The sequence below is a fragment of the Choloepus didactylus genome, chromosome 19 (genome assembly GCF_015220235.1).
Source record: "Choloepus didactylus isolate mChoDid1 chromosome 19, mChoDid1.pri, whole genome shotgun sequence".
Classification (NCBI taxonomy): domain Eukaryota; kingdom Metazoa; phylum Chordata; class Mammalia; order Pilosa; family Megalonychidae; genus Choloepus; species Choloepus didactylus.
Genome location: NC_051325.1, coordinates 66,306,157 through 66,321,550, shown reverse-complemented (window position 1 = coordinate 66,321,550; position 15,394 = coordinate 66,306,157). Strand labels below are relative to the sequence as shown.

Sequence of the window (15,394 nt, the reverse complement as noted above, 5' to 3'; positions counted from 1 at the left end):
TCTACTGCCTGTCACTTCCTTATAGCTTGGGGAGATGGGTCCCAGCAGAAAGACATTCTCACCCCAACTCTAAGAGAAGCTGCCTGGGAAGGATGAGCTGCACACACCAGCCATGTGGGAAGTTGGGGTACAGTGTCTTCAGTGCCCCCAGAACCTCAGAGGGAGGAAACAGCAGTTACACAAAACCAATGCAGGCCCAAGCCAATGATAACGGGCACCGTGTGGCATCAGGGAGAGGGACGAGGTGGACAGGACCCGGGGGCAGTTCTTGACAGAAGAGGCACCCTCCCCACCGCCTCCCCTGCCAGTGCTGGGCCTGGACCCCTGCCCGCCCCACCCGGGAGTGGGGCACTAACACCTGAGCCAAGCTGGCGCGCATCAGGACGGGGCCACGTCTCTACCACAGACAAGCAGCAACCACGGTCGAAGTCGACTTTTATTAGGAAATCACCCTGCGAGTACATCTCGAGGGGCTGGGGTCCCAGGCGTCCCGAGACAGGAGGTCACAGCGCCAGCCGTCAGATCGGGCCGGAGCCTCTGATTGGCAGCACCCGCCACAGAGCAGGACTCAGCCGCCACACGACACGAGACGCACGGCCAGGGCACACGCCCTGCACTACACAGCGAATAAATAAGAGACACAGATGCCCACGTCCCACTATAGTGCCGAAACCAAAGGGAGCAAAAGGGAAAAAGAACACAAAGACGACTGTCTCTCCATTGGACCAGAGGGAAAAACCCAAATTATCAAAACTCCTCAGTTACAAAATGCTTTTTTAAAAATTCCACTATTAAAAGAATAAATAACAAAATATATAAAAAATAACCTGGTTGCATCAAAATTATAACTAGAAGTTATATCACAACTTTCTCACGGCCTACCTTGTAATTACACAGTTATTTTTGCTTTTATTTCATTTCTTTCTCTCATGGTGCCCTGGTATGGGGTCTAGTTGGAATAGCATGAAATTAATAAATAAAAATGTTAAATAAATAGCAAACATTAACATAAGAGATTGTGAATATAAATACATCTTGACAAAATTAAATAATTTACAGAATAAACTAACTACTTTTTAATTTCTTCCAGGAAGTGCAATTTCTCTACTTTTAAATACTAACTCGGAATTGCAGCCACCATTGATTTGGACTCTATTTACATTTAAGAACATTGTGTTTTTAACACACTAAATTAAAATTTACCTTTTTTTTGCCTTTTTTTTTCTGGAACAGACTGAAACGTGAAGTCTTTGTGGGCCCTGACGCTGTCCCACCACGGTCCCTGCGAGGGAACCCACGTGGCTGTGATGGGTGGGCACACAGGAAACCAGAAGGCCCCCGGCCCAAGGTCCCTGATCCCCGAGCCCAGACGTGGGGGCCTGAAAGCCGCAGCAGCAAAGGGTGGGGAGACCCCAGGGTCTGCACAGCCTTGGGCCCCCTGCAGGCCTTCCCCAACCCAGGGAGTTTTACGTGTGAATCTAGAGGCTGGTTTTCAAGAACTCTCCGTGGCTAAACCTCTTTGAGCTGACAGCGGGCTACAGATGCTCATCAGTGGTCTAGAGAGTGATTCTCTGGAAGGTCTATCCCTAATTTTTTTTCCTCTGGAACAGTGCTTTGTTCAGTCCTTAACACAAAACTAAATCAAACAAAAATTTTAAAAATGCTCTCACCACAACGGCCCTCGCGGACCTGGATGCGTCCCAGTGCCAGTGTCTGGCCCCAGCCACGGCCCCGGGGTGCCCTGAGTCTGGACACTGCCACCCCATCCCACCCCACACCGCATACCAGCTACGACAGACAAAGGAATACTGTGGTTGCAACTCCAAAACTTCCCTGAGAACCTTTTCTGTTGAGCTTTCCACTGGAGACTTTGAACTGCTCTTCAGATTTCTTTCAGAAAACAAAAATAAATCACTTTGTAATACTTCAGCGCCCCTGCCCCCCGGCAGCTCTCCCAGCCTCAGCGGCCAGGGGCCCTGAGCAGCCATGGCTTGGCGACGTGGGAAACACTGAGTTCTAGGCACCCCTTTGGATAAACGCGGCCGAGGCCTCCCCGCACGTCCCCCACATCCCCCAGGCTGCCCAGCAACTGTCCCCGTGGGTCCAGAGTCCCCACGGCCCCGGGGCGGAGCAGGGGAGCAGACGTTCCCCAGCCCAGTCCGGAGCGGCAGCCCCTCGGGCCACGGGCCTAGACCTGGATGCCCCTCACGGCCTGCTTGATGCTCTCCAGCAGGTCCTTGTTCTCGGGGCTCTGATAGCACTCCTGGTTGGAGCACATATCGGTGAGCGTGTTCACGTAGGCATCGAAGTTCTGCTCGCATATTGGCTCCTGGAAAACAGAGCAGACTAGCAGCCCACCTCACCCAGGACGGACGGGGTTCGCTAGGCCCTGGTTACACGTGGCCGGCGACAGCACCTGAGGCGCAGCCAGAGCACCTTGGGGCAGGCCTGGCCGTGACGCAGCCACAGTGGACCGGCCACTTGCCAGGGCTGCTGCTTCATCCTTTGGCCCAGGCACAGGAAGGGGGACCCCCTAGAGCTGCTGAACCCCCTAAGAGGCCCATGCCCCTACCATGTGCGGAAGGCGGATGTCGGCAAGGCTCTGGATGAGGGCCTGGCTCAGGCCGGACAGCTCCAGAAACAGGGCCTCATTCTGCTCCTCGATGAGCTTGTTCTCCTCCTCGATGTCCTTCAGGTTCTTCTCCATGGAGGATATCTGCCAGAGGGAGACGGGGTGCCACCTGCCCTTGCCCCTCCAGGCCCAGGCACTGTCAGCTGTGCTCAGGACGAGGTCCTAGCTCCTTCCTCAGCCCCCTGGGCTGCTCCCCCTGCCTCTCTGGGACAGATGGTGGGGAGGTCCTGCCACGAGCCAAGGGGCCGGCAGTGGCCTGGTGCCCTGGGGTGGGGACGGAACGGGAGGCCTTCTGGAAGCACTGTCGGGACCCCAGGGAGGCAAGTGCAGGGTGCGTGACCTGGTCAGAGCTGTGGGCACCAGGTGGGGAGGCCGGGAGCGAGATGGCGGCCACTTGGCTCTGCTCTGTGTTGCTCATCTGTGAAGTGGGGATGACGGCACCCGTCTCGTGGGGTTTTTGAGGCTAACTTTGGGTCTTCATCTTACCCAAAAGACCAACACACCATCTTAAATGAAACTCTAGCAAGCAGAACAGGCAAATTCACCTCCCAGAGCAAAGCTGGACTGGGGTGTCCTAGCTCAGCATCATTCTCCTTGCCTGTCTGTACCCAGCAGGGCATGAGGAGGGGACCCCAGTCGGAAGCCAAAAGGGTGCTCTGTGTTCCACCTTGGAACCCCACTAGGGACAGTGACAACAGGGCTAAAGGTCGTGGGCAGTCTGGCCTGCCCTGGGCGGCTTCAGGGCCAACACAGCCCTGTGCAGAGGTGCACGGCCAGAGTGGGAGGTGAGACACCATGTCCGGGGTCTGGCCTGAGAAGACATGCTCAAGAGGGCCTGAGCCACCTCCAGGGTCGAAGGACAGCCCCTCTCTGATGGTCTTGAAAGGGGGTGCTCCCCAAGCTCCCACAAAGACAAGTCGTGGGGAGCACAAGCCACCTCTGATGTAAGGAATGGCAAGCACGTGGGAGCTTGGACAAGTGCTTTCCTCCTAACCACGAGGTTCTGTGACCTGGGCAGGAGCACTGGTGACCAGCACGTGACTGTGAAAGGGTTAAACGGGACTGGGGACTTCCCTGGCTTTGCCTTTGCACAGGACTTGAGGGAAGGGGGGCTCCTGGAGTCCCTCCTAAAGGGTGCTAATGACAGTTAGCATCTGTTCAGTAGTTGAACAGATGGATTATTGGCAAATAAAGAGAGATCTGCTGTGCTACCCAAGGATGCTGACATCAAGGGCCCGTGAGTCTCTGAGAAGGGACAAAATAGGCCACACAGCAGCCAGAGACCCCTTCAGGAGACAAGGGGAGGGGTCCAGCCAGGAGGCAGCTCCACCCTTTCTCCCTGCCCCCTTGCGTCTCCAGTTTCTGAAACAAGGGGAGATGCAGCACCCACACGTGCACGATAGAAACAAGGCTCCTTCGAGATGCGATTCTCATACAGGCTTTTTGATTAAAAAGAAGTCAAGGTGAAGCCTGCCTGCTACTGGAGAAAAGAGCAGTGAGACAAAGCGGTGGGACTGCAACTGGCTGTGAGAAAACCTGTCTTCTGCAGCAGCCAGAGAGCAGCGTCAGCATTTTCCCACCGGTGCCCTGTGCCCACAAAAGGGCCTCTGTCTCACCCTGCGGGGCCTGGCCTCCACCCACCCTCCACTTTCCTTCCAGCACATCTGGAGCCCTGTGCCCAGCCCCTTCCAGCTGCCTTTGGCCCCTGGTCGGCCATGGTCAGCCCCAATTTAGCAGGTAGAGGGCAGTGGAGTTTTATTTTTTAAATAAGATGTTTACAGATTTTTCTCTGATGACAAATGGTCATAATGGGGAAATCAGAGATATATGATGCATGCAGTTAAAGTCATTTGCAATCTTATCCCTCAGTAAAACCAGCTATCAGATATGGCCCTTCCTCTAGGTCAGAACTTGGGTGAAGGGCTTTCCATGCAGTATCATGTTTCCCTCACAGCACCATGTAGAGTCACTCCTATTCTTATCTCCATTACGCTCACGAGAAAGTCAGGGAACTAAGGGGTTCAGAGGTTTGCCAAAGACACTGGACCAGGACTGTGCTCAGATCTGCCCATGGCTTAAGAAGACAGGCTGTTGGGCACTGCGCTAGGATGACAGCTAATCCTGAGAGGACTACTAACCAAGACAGGACCACTACCCTAACAGGACCACTAACCTGACAGCACTACTAACCTGACAGGACTACTAACCTGACAGGACTACTAACCAAGACAGGACCACTACCCTAACAGGACCACTAACCTGACAGCACTAGTTACTTGACAGGACTTCTAACCTGACAGGACTACTAACCAGTCAGGACTACTAACCAAGACAGGACCACTACCCTAACAGGACCACTAACCTGACAGTACTACTAACCTAACAGGACTACTAACCAGTCAGGACTACTAACCAAGACAGGACCACTAACCAAGAAAGGACCACTAACCTGACAGGACTACTAACTTGACAGGACTACTAACCAGTCAGGACTACCAACCAAGACAGGACTACTAAGACAGGACCTCTACCCTAATAGGACCACTAACCTGACAGGACTACTTACTTGACAGGACTACTAACCTGACAGGACTACTAACCAGTCAGGACTACTAACCAAGACAGGACTACTAACCAAGACAGGACCTCTACCCTGACAGGACCACTAACCTGACAGGACTACTAACTGGTCAGGACTACCAATCAAGACAGGACTACTAACTAAGACAGGACCACTACCCTAACAGGACCACTAACCTGACAGGACTACTTACTTGACAGGACTACTAACCTGACAGGACTACTAACCAGTCAGGACTACTAACCAAGACAGGACTACTAACCAAGACAGGACCTCTACCCTGACAGGACCACTAACCTGACAGGACTACTAACTGGTCAGGACTACCAACCAAGACAGGACTACTAACTAAGACAGGACCACTACCCTAACAGGACCACTAACCTGACAGGACTACTTACTTGACAGGACTACTAACCTGACAGGACTACTAACCAGTCAGGACTACTAACCAAGACAGGACTACTAACCAAGACAGGACCTCTACCCTGACAGGACCACTAACCTGACAGGACTAACTGGTCAGAACTACCAACCAAGACAGGACTACTAACTAAGACAGGACCACAACCCTAACAGGACCCACTAACCTGACAGGACTACTTACTTGACAGGACTACTAACCAGTCAGGACTACTAACCAAGACAGGACTAGTAACCGAGACAGGACCTCTACCCTAACAGGACCACTAACCTGACAGGACTACTAACCTGACAGAACTACTAATCAGTCAGGATTACCAACCAAGACAGGACTACTAACCAGGACAGGACCTGTACCCTGACAGGACCACTAACCTGACAGCACTACTAACATGACAGGACTACTAACCTGACAGGACTACTAACCAGTCAGGACTACTAACGAAGACAGACTACTAATCTGACAGGATTACCAGCCAAGAAAGGATTACTAACTTAATAGGACCACTAAACTGACAGGACTACTAACCTGACAGAACAACTAACCAAGACAAGACTACTACCCTAACAGGACCACTAACTTGATAGAACTAATAACCTGAGAGGACCACTAACCTGACAGGACCCATAATCTCACAGGACTACTAACCTGAGAGGACCACTAATCTAACAGGACTACTAACCTGACAGGACTACTAACCAAGACAGGACTACTACCCTAACAGGACCTCTAACCTGACAGGACTACTAACCTGACAGGATTACCAACCAAGACGGGACTACTGCCCTGACAGGACCACTAACCTGACAGGACTACTAGCCTGACAGGACTACTTCCCTGATATGACCACTAACCTGACAGGACTACTAACCATGACAGGACAACTAACCAAGACAGGACTACCACCCCTGAGAGGACTACTAACCTGACAGGACCACTACCCCTGAGAGGACTAACCTGACAGGATTACTAACCTTTCTGGGCTACTAGTCTTAAATGGAATATTATCCCTCCAGGTCTACTAACCCTAACAAGACTACTACCCTGATGGGGCTGCTAGCGCTGTCAGTAGTACTAACCTAACAGGACAACTAACCCTCCCAGGACAGCACGTTCAGGGGCTCCAACCCAGCCGACTGCTGACTCTTGAGGGGCTACTAAGGCCGACGGAGCAGCTGTGCTGGCCTGAAGCTGCGTGTACCCCAAAAGCATGCTCTTGGATCTAACCCGTGCGGGTAGGCCCCCTAATGAAGCTGCTTTTACGGGGTGGCCCAGCTCCCTCGGGGGCACAAATCCTCCTCCTGGAAGCCTTTACAAATGGAACGAGAACAGGGAGAGAAGCCGCCGGATGACGCCTTGATGTGGACACAGGTTTGGACGATAAGTTCCATGGTTTGAGCCACCCCTGCCGTGGTATCTGCTCTGAGCAGCCTGGGAAACCGAACGGCCGACCTCGATGAGACCCAGCCTTGCAGGCCGGGGTCACACCTGTGCCGCCCCTAAACCCGCAGGACAGCCGTCTGACGGGGCACAACCCTGACAGGACACCTGCCGGCGACAAGCACCCAGCTGCACGGGCTCGGCGCAGAGAGGGCTCCCGTCTCCAGGCCGGCTGGCTGTGACAACGCTGCTGCCCTGGGGCGGCGGTTAACACGGACAAGGCTACTCACCCTGATGGGGACACTCAAGTTACCAGGAGTGCCAACCGGAGGGAACTTCCAGCTCTGCAACCCCAGGACCTGCAAACCCTGTTGGACCCACTGATACCAACAGTTCCCACCACTTTCAGGACAGGTGACCAACACGACGCACACCTCCGCCTCCCTAGGCCCTGACAGCCACCGAGCGTGAGCGTCACCGGCACTGGGTGCCCACTCCACCCACCATTGCCCCTCACAGGTGAGGAAGCTGAGGGGGTGAGGGCTTCAAGGACATCTGCAACCCGAACCGGAGACTCACTGCCCTGCTGCCCCAAAGACCAAGTGATGGAGGGGTGGTCCATAGCGGGGGCAGGGGACTGGGCAGGGAGGGCAGGGCCGTGTCACAGAGTGGGGGGCTGGGCGGGACCGTGGATTTGGGGGGCTGGGCAGGCCCGTGTCGTGGAGTGGGGGGCTGGCAGGGCCCGTGTCACAGAGTGGGGGGGCTGGGCAGGACCGTGTGGCAGAGTGGGGGGCTGGGCAGGCCCGTGTCGCGGAGTGGGGGGGCTGGGCAGGCCCGTGTCGCGGCGGGGGGGGGCTGGGAGGGCCCGTGTGGCGGTGTGGGGGGTTGGGCAGGACCGTGTGGCAGAGTGGGGGGCTGGGAGGGCCCGTGTCCCGGAGTGGGGGGCTGGGCAGGCCCGTGTCGCGGAGTGGGGGGCTGGGCAGGACCGTGTGGCAGAGTGGGGGGGCTGGGAGGGCCCGTGTCGCGGAGTGGGGGGGGCTGGGCAGGACCGTGTGGCAGAGTGGGGGGCTGGGAGGGCCCGTGTCGCGGAGTGGGGGGGCTGGGCAGGACCGTGTGGCAGAGTGGGGGGCTGGGCAGGCCCGTGTCGCGGAGTGGGGGGGCTGGGCAGGCCCGTGTCGCGGAGTGGGGGGGCTGGGAGGGCCCGTGTGGCGGTGTGGGGGGTTGGGCAGGACCGTGTGGCAGAGTGGGGGGCTGGGAGGGCCCGTGTCCCAGAGTGGGGGGCTGGGTGGGGCCATGTCCCAGAGTGGGGGGCTGGCAGGGCCCGTGTCGCAGAGTGGGGGGCTGGGCGGAGCCGTGGAGTTGGGGGGCTGGGGGGCCTGGAGCGGGGCGCCACCTGGGACTGCAGCTTCACCATGGCGGCCTCCATCTCCGAGTTGGACTCATTAAGGTCGCGGATCTCCTTGTTCAGCTGCTTGATCTCCTCGTCGTTCTCCAGCACTGCACAGAGAGGACTGGGTCATGCTCTGCCGGACACGGAAGCTGGTGCCAAGGGGTCTGGAAGCCCCGACACCCCCGGTTCCGGGCAGGGGCCGTCACGCTTGGTGTCCGCGCTTATCTTCCTTCGTGGCTCATATTCCCACATTCGTTCTGGGATCGAGAGTCTGGGTTTGCTTTGGAAGCTTTCGGGTCTGTATTTGTGGTTTGCTCCTGGCCTAGGCCACGGGGGAAACTGAGTGACTCTGGTGGGAATTAACTGCTGGGATAAAACAGAATTTTCCCAGGTGATGCCGAATGTCCTGCCTCCCCCTCGCTATTGGGCAAGGATAGGCGTCCCCGCGTCTTGCCGGGCTCTGCCTCCCAAACCTCCACCCACGTGTGAAGGGGCAGCACAGTTGGCCCGCGGGCATCTTTACCGTCACTCGTCTTGAACTTGGTGCTGAGAATCTCATCCCCTGAGAGTTTTCCCTTCTTTCCAGCAAAAGTCGCTCTGGGACAGCCCGACAAGCTGGAAGGGAAAGGCCGGTGTTTGCAAACACCTCCCCGAGCTGCCCCCTCCCCTTGGCTCCCACTGGCCACCCCGGCAGTGCTGGAGGGGCAGGAGCGCTGCTGGCTGCTCCGTTCACCCCCCTGCGAGCACCCCAGTCACCCTCCAGGGTGTGGTCAGTGAGAAAAGACCTGGCATTGAGGCTTTCTGATGGAAAATGCAAAAAAACACCTGTGGATTCCCACTTGCAATTTCACTTCTGTGCAATGATTTTATCCCAAAGGAACCCAAAACATCTTTTGTAAAGGCACAACCCTTGGGGGAGCTCCGTTTGTAGCCCCGGCAAATCCTACCGGCTCCTTCTGCTCGCCAGCATGTGGCCTCCTGCCCTGGACCCGCGGTCGGCCCTCACTTCACTCCAGGACCCCATTGCCTCAGAGGCGCCGTCCCCTCTCCCCTACCCTGCGCTGTGTGTCCACAGCACTCACCACCGTTCACCATACGAGGTACCACCGCCGGCCCACCTGTCCCCAGACGCTCGCCACCAGCCCCCTGACCTGGGCCCTGGGCAGTCACCTTCGGTGGGTGAGGAAGCTCCCGTTGGCGTGGCCGGAGCCATCACAGCCCGGAGTAGGGCAGGTGGGCCCCTCACTCTTCAGCGACTTCCAGGAGAAGGGTGAGCCATTGAGGGACCCCTCCTTCTGCCTCCGGGCAGCCAGCGGGCAGCCAGACGCGCTTCGGTGCGAGGCATACTTGCCGCTGATGTGGCCAAGCCCCACACAGCCTGGAACCGGGCACCTGCACACGGGAGAGGCCAGTGGTGGGCACAGGCCCTGCCCCACCTCCCAAGAGGCAGCATGGGGGGCGCTGAGGGCAGGGCGCAGGCAGAGGGGTCAAGGCGGTGGGGAGCGGCTGCCCGGAGGAGACCGGCACCCTGAGCAGGGGTGGGAGCTGCTAGGGAGTGGGCTGGAGGGTGGAGAAAAGGCACAGACAGTGGTTGTGACAGTGAGGACGCACGAGGGGCCGAGAGAGGCAGGCAGGGCCACCGTGGGCCAGAAGCCAGCATGGCCGTCCTCTCGGGCCCCAGCGGCCCCCTGGGGCGATCCGCAGCCTGGGCAGCAGCTGCTCGTGGCTCCCATACTGGCATCCCTGCAGACTTTAAGGCCAGTTATAAAACCATGGCAAAAGGAATCCACCACAAAGTGCTGGCATGACTTCATCTCAAACCAGGGCAGACACAAGAAGGGGCTCCCCTCCCCAGCGGCCCCTCCTGGGCCGAGACCCTTTGCACGACCAGCTGGGCCCACCATGTGATCTGCCAAGAGCCGGCCAGCAGCACGTAGTTAAGGTCTGTGGGAGGGGAGCCCATGCCAAGCTGTCTGCAGTCACCCCCCCCACTGGGCTACAGAGAGCTCATCGTTTTTATAAAGCATAATTGACAGCACATTAGGAACAGGAGATCCGTTCTTCCATGTTAATTCAAAATTGCTGATCTTGATTTTAGCCATTTGCAAGGGCAGCACAATTTGCTTACAACATCCTGCCAGCAGGATCCTCTCTAAATCTGTGATGGCGTGGCGTTTCTATCATCTCAAGCAAATTCCTGAATTCTCAGGAGGAAAACTAGTTTTTACTGACCCCAGCAGTTAGCCTTCTCGATACCAGCAACCACATGTTCAGCATCAATTTAGCATTTGTTACAGTTTTATTGCAAAAAATAAACAACTAACTAACCAAGCCGCATCCTTATTACACCGAGCAGCTGGCAGGCGCCGAGCCCGTTGAAGGAGGAGCTGCTCCGAGGCCGGGACCCTGCCACCAGCGGCCAGCCGCGAGCCCTCACAGCCACGACACACAGCCAGGACAGGCTCCAGCCCCAGTGCTGGGTGACAGGGCAGCATTGGGGTCACCCACTTCTCCGCTCGTTTGCCTGGCTGACCACTGTCCGCTGGCCCAGGGCCCTCCTGGTTTCGTCTCTGAGAGTCCCATGTACCAGGAAACCCACCTTCTCTGTGGCACAGCCTTGCCCCCACCCGTAAGTGGGGGTGCGCAGAGGCGAGCCCCCAACAGGAAGAAAGCTTGCAGCGAGCCCCACTCATTGGGCTCCTTCGGGGCCGCCCACCCCGGGGCCAGGACTCCCCTGGGCTCTGACCTCCCCACCCACTGCCCAGCGCGGATCCCCGGGGCAGGCACATCCCAGCCCACTGTGCGGGGGGCTTTCCTAACTGCAGTGGGGAGGCCCCAGCTCCTCGCTCAGGGCGGGGCCACCTCCCTCACGGGCACGCGCACTCGGCCGGTTCCGGCTCTTCCACCCCCCAAGCCCTGTGTGCCAGCGACTCACTTCATGAGCTCTGGGTCCTCCTTGTCGTCCTTCGTGGGCGTGGTCTTGACCCCACTTTTCTTGGCCCGAGGGCAGCCTGACAGACTGTTTTTGAAAGAGGGAACGTGCCTTTGTCTCACGGGTGGTCTCCACACACCCACCTGCCTCGCTCACCTCTCCCTCGACTTTATCTGGCTCCCCCCCATTGGGGGGCCCCCGGGCCGTAATCAGCAGAGACACGGCTGGGCCTTTGGCTGACAGCCGCCGGCACGCTCGTCTGTCCCTGCCCCTGTCTCACTGTGGGGAGCAGCCTGCTCAGATGCTGGGGACGTCAACACTTCAGACCAAGGGGACGAAACGGGCTCTGGTGTCGGCGGCGTCCGTGCCTGCTCAGACCCTCTGGCCCCAGGAGGACCCGCCGCCCCCTCCCGGGCCAGGGCCTCACCTCCGGTGCGATGCGTAGTTCCCGGTGATGTGTCCGGAGCCGTCGCAGCCGGGCGTGGGGCACCTGCGGAGACAGCGGGGTTGGGACCAGCCCCCGAGCACACAGCTCCACCGGGAGCGAAGCCCTCCTGGGTCCCCAGCCTCCCCTCCAGCCCCCTCGGGCATTCTCCACAGATGAGCATGCCTGGTTCCGGGACGTTGCCCTTGCCCCCGGGGCACCTGGAAGCCCAGGCAGAAGCCCCCGCCGCTGCGGAGACATGGACCCCCCGCCCCGGGCCCTGCCACCTCCAAAGGAGACCACGGGTTCCAGGTGGCATGAGAAGCATCTGGAATGCAGAGGAGGAGGCATGTTCTCCTGGGAGGGCTGCTGGGAGTGAGTGCACATTTACCCATTTTTAAGTGCCTGCTGTATGCAGCCTCATGGTGGCTGTAGATTCTAGCTCCCATCCTCACACTGTGGCTTTTGGGGGGACGGAGCAGAGACACTTAGGCCAACTTAGACACCCAGACGTGTCACAAGAGGGGGCAGCAGCTCTCCTTTACCATTACAAGAATGGGGCCTTCTTAAATCGCTTTTCTCCGAATGGGCAGTGAGGAAAGGTGTGTGATTTCTGCATGTGCTGGAGGTGGGAAGCTCATGCCCTGTTTCCAGGCTCATCTCCGCGTGCGGGAGAACCGCGGCCAGGCTGTTGCTTGGCAAAGCGACTGGAGCCACGACACAGACACCCTGTTTCCACCCGACAGAGGCTGCATGAGCTCAGACCCCAGGGCTCCCCACTCTGTGCTCTCACGGTGGCCGCCTCCCGGGCACCCCCTGCTGGGTCCTCAGCCCCACAAGCGCAGAGCTCGGCTTGGAGGTGGATGTCTCCTCATCCAGGCACCACGGGCAGCTGGGCACGGTGGCCTGGGCACCCCAGGGACTCCATGGCACGGCCATGCTGGTCCTGGTGCCCTCACACAACCCCCAGCACCCTCAGCCACTGGGGGGACCAGGACCCCAAGCCGGGCCTGGCCCCTGCTGCCTCCCTGGGCTGCCCCCCAAACCCCAAGGGCCGAGGCTGCCCTGGTCCCATCAGAGATTCCCCAACGGCCTGTCCCGAGGACCTTCCTCGAGTGCCTCCCTGAGCCTCCACCAGCCCTGTGGGGGAGTTCCTGGGTTCCCTCGTCCCTGTCCCAGCAGACACCCCTGGCCTGGCCACCAGCCAGCCCATCAGATCCTTCCTCCTCCACATCTCGGAGTAACTCAAACCCACTTTCTGTTGCTACCACTTTTGCCTGGTCATGTTTGGTCACTTTCCAACACACACCTTTTGGGCAAAGAGGGATTTGCATTTCAGTAGGAATAGCTCCACCGACTCCAAGTTCCTTGCAGCCAGCCCTTGGCTTCCGGGGGCAGTGGCGGCTCAGGTGGAGCCGGAGTGCTTGGGCTGGCCATGTCCCCTGCTCTCGGTAGACCCTGTGGACACAGCCTGGTGAGTGTCATCAGGGTGCACAGTGTCCCTCTCACGCCTGTGTGCAGCAACGCTGGCCTCACTTAGGCTGAGCCCCCGCAGGCTGTCGAGGGGAACCAGAGCCCCCTATGGCTCTGGAGAAGGCTCAGTCCAGAGGAAGCCACGATGACCCACATCTCCTCTGAGTTCCTCCTTTTCAGCCTCGGGAACATCTGATAAGGTCAAAGATGCAGCGTTGCAGGAGGTAGCAGCGACAGACATTGCCACCACAGCTGGGGTCACTCTTGGGAAGTGCCAGTGGCCGAGGGCTACAAATGCTACTCTGGGCTCAGCAGGAGCAAGCAGGTGCCACCCAATGCCTCACACAAGGGCAAGCCCACCTGGGCATCTAGTGCAGGTAGCCCAGAAGACGCCACCATGTCCTGCCTATCCATGTCCACCGTACATGTCTGCCACCTGTGTCCACATCTGTGTCCACCATCCGCCCGTAACTGCTATCAAAGTCCACGCCCATGTCCACCATCGTGTCTGTGTCCACGTCTGTGTCACCCTCTGTGTCTATGTCCACAGCTGTGCTCATTTCTGTGTCCATGCCCATGTCCACCATCCATGTCCACATCTGTGTCTGTGCCCACATCCGTGTCCACATTCATATCCATGTGTGTCCATGATGCATCTGGCAGCGATCCCGGGAAGGAGGCACAGTGACCTCCCAGAGCCCCAGTTCACCTGCTCCTCCACGGTGGGTCCGTGATTCAACCAACTTCCCAAGAGCCACGTCCAAGAGCAAGAGTGCATGCTCACGCCGTCGGGGGAGCAGGTGACATCCCCGGGCAGCTGGCAGTGGCCAGCATTCCTGAGCGTTCCTGCAGAGCCCCTGCCGGGGGCAGAGCCCGGAACCCAAGGTCCCTCTTGCCTCCAGCCTGGCCCGGCGTTTGTCAGAGAGGGAGAATCGCTGTTTTCAGAGAAGCTCGGCTTGGCGGCCCACCTGAGGCCCGACTGACAGGGGGACCACCCCCCTGCCAGAGCCGAGTGTGCCCCTGCAGGGGTCATAGAGGGAGCCCGGGAGCCCATCCCCACACAACGCCTGGCTGGGAAGGCCGTGCTGGTGGAAGGAAAGCGTGAAAGCCTTGGGATTCCTCTCAGAACAGGAAACTGACCGTACACTGGGCCGCGCTGCACCCACGTGGGGAGGGGTGCAGACACCTCGGCCTATCACCCCTCAGCCCAGGGCCACACAGGCTGGGGGCACAGCCAAGCCTGGCGGCCACTCGGCAAAAACAAAAAGGGAGGAACGTGTGTCCAGCGCCCAGAGAGGGCCGAGCGGGTCCATGTCCAGCCCAGGCCGCCCACCACAACAGGGCCGAGGCCAATAAGGAAGATTTTTTGTTGCTGTTTTGAAAAGAGTTTTGGGGTTGAAGTTCCTCCCAGGGTCTTTTTCTTAAGATCCCCAGGGAGGGAACAGCAGCTGCTCGTGTGGCCACATCCACAACTCTGAGATTATTCAACCCCTTAAACTGGGAAGTCACAAAAATGCTTTTTTTCTAGTTAGAAAAGAAAGTAGAATCGGAAATGAAAACTGGAGAAACTAGCACAAGAAAAATGGCACAGAAGAGGAAGGAAAGGAGAGAAGCAGCGAGGTGGGGCGGAGGGGCTTGGGGGTCCCCGAGGCCACAGGGACACAGCACTCGGCTGTGGCGGGAGGAAGGGCATAATGCCCGAATGAGTGGGTGCCACCATGCCCGCAGCCTCAGAACCTGCTCTGTTAAAGCCCGGGTGGGAGCCCGGCCTGGCTCCATCCGTGGGCAGTGGCCCATTCCCACAGCAGGGTGCTGTGGGGTCTGGAGCTCTGCCCCATTGCCAGCTCAGGTCTGGGAGCCTCAGCACCTCCAGCCCCTCATCTTAGAGGCACCATGTCCCTGCTCCCAGCGGGACCCCAGAACGGGATAAGCCAGCGAAGCTGGGGGACTGGGCTCAAGGGCCCCCAACAGGGGAGGACACCCCCGGAAAGGGGGACCTGAGGGGATAAGGCCGGCCCTCGTCCTGCCAGAGCCTCCACCTGGCTCAGCCCAAGGGCCCTGACGAGAGCCCACGGCTCAGGGCCAGCGGCTGAGACGTCACAGCTCCACCCAAGGCAGGAAAACCCAAGGCAATGGCCGTGCCCAGCGGAAGCCTCGT

At 58.5% G+C, this 15,394-nt stretch overlaps 1 protein-coding gene across 6 annotated transcripts in view; it reads right to left on the bottom strand.

Annotated features, from left to right (window-relative positions):
- Positions 1-1,161: 1,161 nt before the first annotated feature.
- The window catches only part of MYT1 (myelin transcription factor 1), a 62,444-nt gene continuing 48,211 nt past the window's right edge, over positions 1,162-15,394 (bottom strand). For all 6 annotated transcript variants that reach the window (XM_037811646.1, XM_037811651.1, XM_037811652.1 and 3 more), the window contains 7 exons: positions 11,767-11,829; positions 11,343-11,426; positions 9,578-9,799; positions 8,931-9,022; positions 8,411-8,514; positions 2,573-2,716; positions 1,162-2,329 (listed from right to left, as the gene is read on the bottom strand). In XM_037811646.1, coding sequence (XP_037667574.1) covers positions 2,189-2,329; positions 2,573-2,716; positions 8,411-8,514; positions 8,931-9,022; positions 9,578-9,799; positions 11,343-11,426; positions 11,767-11,829 — 850 coding nt within the window. In that variant the 3' untranslated portion in view covers positions 1,162-2,188. The remainder of the gene's footprint in view (positions 2,330-2,572; positions 2,717-8,410; positions 8,515-8,930; positions 9,023-9,577; positions 9,800-11,342; positions 11,427-11,766; positions 11,830-15,394) is intronic.